This window comes from Pinus tabuliformis, chromosome 8 (assembly GCF_031772625.1).
Source record: "Pinus tabuliformis cultivar Carrire ecotype Pingquan chromosome 8, CPIR1, whole genome shotgun sequence".
NCBI lineage: Eukaryota > Viridiplantae > Streptophyta > Pinopsida > Pinales > Pinaceae > Pinus > Pinus tabuliformis.
In genome coordinates, this window is record NC_142294.1 from 802,525,157 (window position 1) to 802,532,820 (window position 7,664).

The window sequence follows — 7,664 nt, forward strand, 5'->3', positions numbered from 1 at the left end:
AGTAAAATCCAATAACATGAAAACCTCAACAGTGAAGTTCAATGTAAGATAATGGATATTAAAAATAGGCTTGGAGTAATCTCCACATACTAAGGAATTTATGTCTCAATCATTATTCCTATCAAATACAAATTTATTTAACATTAAATGTGTGCACGTTATGTGGACCACAAAAGATAAATACTTCTAATTGAACTCCACACTAGTTATCCTCTATTTTTTAATAAAGCTATATCCCAATTTAATAATTATAATTATCGAAAAAAAATTATAAAAATAGAAAAAAATATATTTTTAATTTTTAAATTTTTTTCAAATATAAATTCTGCAGTTATCCACAATGTTTTGATAAGAAATTTCCATTTTTTAATAAACAACACATTGTTATTTAATTCTATTTTTTTAATATGAGTTTTTTATAAGTATTTTAACATAAAAAATTTGATTTCTTATACTTTGAGAGATTTTTTCATCAAACCCAAAATTCCCCATCGTATTAAGATGAGTATCAAGACAATGGAAGCTGGCGAATTTCGGAATCTTTTTGCCCAATACCCGGCGAACTTGGTAACTATGATTATACTTCTGCTTTACAAAGCAATCCTCAGGAAACATTAATTCAACTTCATAATCAAATTCAAATTCAATATTTGTTATTCAGGTATTCAACAACTTCAATACTTCAATATTTTGTTGGTTGCTAGCAAAAATAATATTTCCATATAAACCCATTTTTAACAGTTCCGTCCACCCTACCATCCATGATTGCGGTTTGCTATTTCTTATGCTTGGTGCTTTCCTTTTCATTATTACAAATTAGGCCTATGCTTAAACTTGCACAACTCCTTATTATGCAAAATTAGGACTTCCCCAGCTATTTGTACTGCATCTAGATACAATATAGGATTATGATGAATTACGCTTGCAGGATTGCATTCTCACCAATTAAATTTGAAAAATTCGATGGTTTTGAAGTGTAGTTGAGGAAAATGTTGTCTGTTTGGCAAAGTTACGATTAGCAGATTGACCTACCCGGAAAGCAAGCGTTACTGATCGAAACAATACGGCAAATTTTGATGATGTGTTAGAGAACGGAGAAACACGGATTGTCGTCCAAATTTTTGGAAATTCCAATGAAAATCATCCTACAAGATAAAAATTTAAGAAAACCAATGATACTTTTGTAACCGTTCACTTGAACTAAATGTGTGAAAGAATCTATATGCACACGGCGCGAGAGGTGCAGTGCAAATTTTATTTAGTGGATAGCCATGGACATCTTTGGCATTTTATTGATATATTTGGCAGCCATGAAGAGAAAAAAGATTTAGCAGGAGACATTGGCTCCCGGATCCACGCCCAACTGGCTACATATTGTATTGTAGTAATTAACTCTGCTGTTCACTGCAGGAGTGTTTCCACCGTTGCATTCCATGCTGTTGATGGCTTTAATTGTGGCGCCGAAGCCCTGCCCGGAGGTTATGGCAGAATGACAGTTCTGCATCCAGAACCACACGGCTGTCTTGAAGGAAATGGTGGCGTCCTGCCCTACAACGTCTGGGTTGTTCAACCCGTCGAAGCCTATGTTCTGCCCAGCTGCTCCGTAATTGTAATTCCTGCATTCATTAAAAATCCAAAATGGGTTTGTTAGCCCTCAGTTACCATTACAGATGACACGAGGGGATGGTATTACTGAGTTACGTACCAGCTTAACTGGAGAGGGCCGCGCCCATGGTAGGTCTTCCCGCTCGCACACGGCCACGAGGTGGAAGTCGCATCACAGTAGATGATTGGAGGATCTATCTCGTTGATGGAGCACAGCCCTAACATGACGACGGAAGAATTAATTAATTAATTCATCTATTAACATTGTAGAGATTATTATGGTTGTTGAGTAGATAGATTATATACCTCCAGTTTCGTGCATCACATTAGCGAAGAAGGCAGCGAGCTCTCTCTTCTGATCGTCGCTGGCACCGGTGGTGCCAAATCCAGAATATGCATTGGCAGCTGCGATGAAAGCGGCGTAAGTGTAGAATCCTTTGCCCTCGCAGGAGCTGGCAGCACCGCCGGCCAGGCCATCGAAGACACTCTGGGAAATTATGGTGCCCACGTTTCCACCTCCGGTACTAGGAGATCCTCCACCTGAGCTTGTACAGGGGCCGCTCTGGCAGCCATCGCCGCAGTAATCGGAGGTCGTCCCGCAGTACCCATACTTGCTGCAACAAAGACCGCTGGCACAGCCACAGTTTTGAGCATTAACACTGACGCCCACCAGGAGCAGCACTAGCACCAGAGCCATTACCGAAGTACCACAAGTAACCCCCATAGCTAATAATTTTCTCTATTAAAGAATCCCGCGCTCAATCTCAATGTTTGATATCTTTATGGAACTACTCAATCCAATTCTTCTCTCTTTATAGAGAAATTCCAACGCAATCTCCTCTTCCCCTAGTACTTGTTAAGGTTGGGTCAATATTGGCAGCTCATATAGACTTTCATTTTATGAAGCAATTGCAATGATAGCAGCCATCTAGAGTTGCAAGGACTTCATGGACGGCGGGACGCCCCGAGTCTGCCCTGGCGTTGGGTTTTTACTCCTTATCCGTTCGATGAATCGAATCTGTAATCAAGAGAAAATGATCCTCGTCCGGAGACTTGAGAATTGTAGATTTGAGCATTCAATAAGCATGGTAAAATCAAGTGTGATACAGCTATCGAATTTCACAGCGAAATTGCCGCCTGATTTGGTTGTCAAATACAGTTAAAATTATCTTAAAATTTTTTTGTTGAAACAGTGAAAACCAGGTGTGGAAACATCAAATTTAACCGATGGGTTTGTTTTGAAATTCCAACCCTGTTTGATAAATCAATTGCATTCCGTACCTATTGAATAAAAACCTGCAATTGAGATAAGATGCCCGCTGATAAGCGTTGAACGCATCTAGTCCGCGTTGGCTTCGTCAGGCGGCGGTACGCGCAGCGTTGAATGCGGTGAGTCTTACTTTCTATCCCGTCTCCTTCCTTGGCACCTTCCCATCAGTAATTTGTGGTTGTGACGATGATGAGACAATATCATTTTCTTGAAAACGAGATCCCAATTCAATGATAGTGTATCGAAGGACATGTGAACAAAGACTACAAGATATTGTATAGACGGACATGTGAACACATGGACCATGGAAACATCTTTGACGATGGAAGGAGATTGGACCTTAAAATTGGGATCCCGTTTAGGAGTTGATTTATTCTAATAGGGAGGCATCATTCAAATCATAAATTAGTTAAATCTTCCTCATATACCTGCACAACGTCTTTTTCTCTAACATGTGGTGTCCTTTCTGTTGGGTATTTTTAATGGAGAAATACCAAAACCAACAGAATAAAATTCACCACAGAGACAATACTCTGTTTCCTCTGTCCTGGATCTTTTGCAGACAACCTCTTAAAACCAAACTCACTCAGAACACAGCATTACACAGTGACAAACACATTTCTATTAATTTAAAACTGAAACTCTGTTACATATTTCTTCCTCTGTGCAAAGAGGGAATTACAAAAAAAAAACTCTGTCTCTGTATTTTCTTGTTTTACACTGCTGTGGATGTTACATAAACCAATTTCAAAACATACCTCTGTTTTTCAATGGCCAGCATAACAAAACATTACATCCCTTTTATCTCTCGCACTGCTGTGCGTTTTTGTGCTTACGGCAAGAAAAAACAAAACAAAAAAAAACTTACATTATATCGTGCGCATACACCACTCACCACATAAAAAAAACTTCACCCAAAAACTGCAGCACACGGGTTGTTTTTTTTGTTTTACATATAACAACGTGTACAAAAAAATATAAAAAAAATGTGCCCATTACTATATTAAAACAAGCCCATAACGTATTAAAGCCTCCACCAAAGAAAATACGACAGGCATTAAAAACCATAAGTTTCCACCTACGGCGGTCAACAAGAAAATGACAAGATTTGATGTGACGTGGGCGGACAGCACATTCTGGAAGTCAACGGCGGAGATCATGCGATCAAATCGCTGAGCCGATCCAACGTTGTTCGCACGCCAACCTCCAGCAAAACAAACGCTCGTTACCGTCCGGGGAAAATGGTTTTGGGGTGTTCGTACATGAGACGCGTGGCGGGTTGTGATTGCAGCGGCACCCTTCATACGGAAACAACCTTCGCCGAATGGTGGTGCGGGGAGACCACGGTGGTTTTCCGAAAACCTCCACCGCGCTGTTCAAATTAACATTTTAACACTCCCCTTTAATTTTAACAGCTGCGCGTTCAGTCATTCCCAAACACTTTCTCAAAAATTCGAAACTCTTCTGAACCAGTGGCTTTGTCAAGATGTCTGCAACCTGTTCCTGGGTCCTGCAATGTTCGAGGGCAATTTCTCCATTGTTCACTAACTCTCTGATGTAGTGAAACCTTGTGTCGATGTGTTTCGTTCTCTTATGAAACACTGAATTCTTTGACAAAGCAATAGCAGAGCTATTGTCACAAAAGACCACTGTTGCTTTTGCCTGCTCTTGGCCTAAGCTTCTCAACATCCTTCTCATCCAAACTGTCTGGCATGCTGCTGCTGTCGCTGCCACATATTCTGCCTCTGCTGTAGACAATGCTACAATGGACTGCTTCTTGGAAGCCCATGAAATGGCTCCTGAACCCATGTTAAAAACATAACCGGAAGTGCTCTTCCGATCATCTACACTTCCAGCCCAATCGCTATCTGTGTACCCGACCAAATCTGAATGTTCTGAGGCATGATATAAAATTCCAAACATTTTGGTACCTTTGACATACCTCAAAATTCTCTTTGCTGCCTGCCAATGTGCCTCCTTTGGCCTCTCCATAAATCTGGAAATTAAGCTAACAGCATACATTAAATCAGGCCTAGTGGCTGTTAAATACATAAGACTTCCCACAATGCTTTTATACAAGCTAGGATCAAAATCCTTGCTGCTGTCCTCTCTGCTGAGCTTTAATCCCATTACTGTGGGAGTGATTGCTGCCTTGCATTCTTCCATCTTAAATCTGCCCAAAACTTGATTTACATATCTTGCTTGAGATATAAAAATTCCTTTTTCATTTTGATCTACTTCTATGCCTAAGAAGTATCTCAACAAACCCATGTCAGTCATTTCAAATTCATTCTTCATGACTGATTTAAAATTCTCAATAAGATAAATATCATTTCCAGTGAAAATAACATCATCTACATACAAGACAACAATTAAAATTTTACCATCCTTTTCCTTGATGTAGACTGTGGGTTCTCCTTCACATTTGTCAAATTCATTCTCCAATAGATATGAATCTATCCTGCTGTACCATGCTCTTGGCGCTTGCTTCAGCCCATAAAGAGCTTTCTTCAATTTGCACACTTTGTGCTCTTCACCTTTCTTCTCATATCCGAGAGGCTGTTCCACATAAACCTCTTCCTTTAACACTCCATTTAGGAATGCTGATTTCACATCCATTTGGTAGACTTTCCATTTGTTTTGAGCTGCTATGGACAGCACTGCTCTCACGGTTTCCATTCTTGCAACCGGGGCGAAAGTCTCCTCATAATCTCTCCCATACTGCTGCTTGTAGCCTTTGACAACCAGCCTTGCTTTATGCCTTTCAATCTTGCCTTTAGCATTGCTCTTGGTCTTGTAGACCCATTTCACACCAATGACTTCTTTGCCTTTTGGTAATTCAACCAAATCCCATGTTTTGTTTCTTTCTATGGCATTCATTTCCTCATCCATAGCTTCTATCCATTTTCTATCTTTAATAGCTTCTTCAAAATGGATAGGATCATCAACATGACAAAACAAGGCAAATAAGGAATTCATTCCTTCTTCATAAATTTCACTTAGATTTCTAAACTTCTTACCTCTTTCACTTGGTGTGCAAGTGCTTGAAGATGCACTTGAGTTTCCTCCTTGTGGTGTGCTTGGAGAAGCACTCTCATTGATCCTCAATGGTGTACCTTGCTGTTCTTGTGTTGGTGCTGCTGTTTGGGGATTCATTTCAGCCACCTCCTCTTCATCCTCATCATGAGACAAACAGTTTTTAACATTCACTGTTTTCTCTATGCTTCCATCCCAAGCTTCCTCTTCAATGAATTGAACATCCCTGCTGACAAAGAACTTCTTGGTAGATGGAATGTACAGCCTGTAGGCTTTGGATTCATCACTGTATCCAATGAAGATGCATTTCTCCCCTTTGCTGTCCAACTTCCTCCTTAGCTGATCTGGAATGTGTGCATAGGCCACACACCCAAAAACTCTCATGTGGGTGACTACTTGCTTTCTCCCACTCCATGCCTCTTCTGGCACTTTGTTCATGACTGCCTTTGTAGGACACCTGTTCAAAATATAAACTGCACAATGTACAGCTTCAGCCCAATACTCATTTGACAAATGCTTTGCCTTCAACATGCTCCTTGCCATCTCCATGATGGTTCTGTTCTTCCTTTCAGCAACTCCATTTTGCTGTGGGGTGTACCGAGTTGTGAACTGTTTATGTATTCCATTTTCTCTACAAAACTTTAGGAATTCATTTGAGATATACTCACCTCCTCTATCAGTTCTCAATACTTTTATGTGCAGCCCGCTTTGGTTCTCCACAAGTGCTTTGAAGTTTTGGAATTTCTCAAAGACTTCACTTTTGTTCTTGAGGAAATATATCCAAGTCTTTCTTGTAAAATCATCAATGAATGTCAAGAAATATAGGCTGCCAGCTAATGATGGAGCTTGCATTGGTCCACACAAATCTGAGTGGATAATCTCTAAGGGTGCCTTTGCCCTTATGCTTTTCCCTGATGGAAAACTCTCTCTATGTTGTTTGCCCAATATACAACCTTCACAAAGGCTGTCCGGCTTCTCTATCAATGGTAATCCCTTTACCATTCCTTTTCTGCTCAACAAATTTAGACCTCCAAAATTTAGATGCCCGAATCTCAGGTGCCATAACCAGTTCTCATCCTTTGGCACGCTTTGGAAGGCCTCTTGGGTGACTGCTGCCATTTCCTTCTTGTTCTTCAAGTCTGCCCTGATCCGGAGAGGGAACATCCTGTTCCTTGTCATCTTCACTTCAGCAATGCATCTTTTGCTGGGTGGTATGTCCATGATGGTGCACACATCATTTTCAAAGTAAACATTGTAACCCTTTTGGATAAGCTGTCCAACACTCAATAGGTTACATCTCATTCCGGGGACATAGTAGACATCTGCTATGGTTTTCCTTTCTCCTTGCTTTGTAAATATTTTTACTTCCCCTTTTCCCATAACAGACACTTTACTATCAGTTCCTAGTGTGACCTCTGATTTCAAATTCTGATTTAAGGCTGAAAAGAGGGCTACATTCCCTGTCATATGGTTGCTGCAACCTGAGTCTAAAAACCATATGTCCTCACTATGTGTTTCAGCCATGTTACAAGCTAACAGGACATTTTCTTGATTGCTGTTTTCTCTTGTAACATTTGCATTTTGTCTGCTGTTCATATCATGTTGTTTCTTTCTACAATCACTAGCATAATGTCCATACTTTTTGCAATAATAGCACTGAACATTAGATTTATCATACCTTTGTCCTTGAGCCTGATACTGATCTCTTTGTTGGCTGCTGCCTTGACCTTGGTTCTGATTTGTATTGCTGCCT

The 7,664-nt window shown here is 40.2% G+C and overlaps 1 protein-coding gene across 1 annotated transcript; it reads right to left on the bottom strand.

Moving 5' to 3' along the window:
- Window positions 1–1,106: 1,106 nt before the first annotated feature.
- Window positions 1,107–2,398, bottom strand: LOC149238017 (endochitinase 4-like). Its single transcript, XM_089372893.1, has 3 exons — window positions 1,912–2,398; window positions 1,706–1,823; window positions 1,107–1,616 (listed from the first exon to the last, which is right to left on the bottom strand). The coding sequence occupies exons 1-3, from the start codon at window positions 2,327–2,329 to the stop codon at window positions 1,328–1,330; spliced, it is 825 nt and encodes a 274-aa protein (XP_089229019.1). The 5' UTR covers window positions 2,330–2,398; the 3' UTR covers window positions 1,107–1,327.
- Between the last annotated feature and the right edge of the window lie 5,266 nt (window positions 2,399–7,664).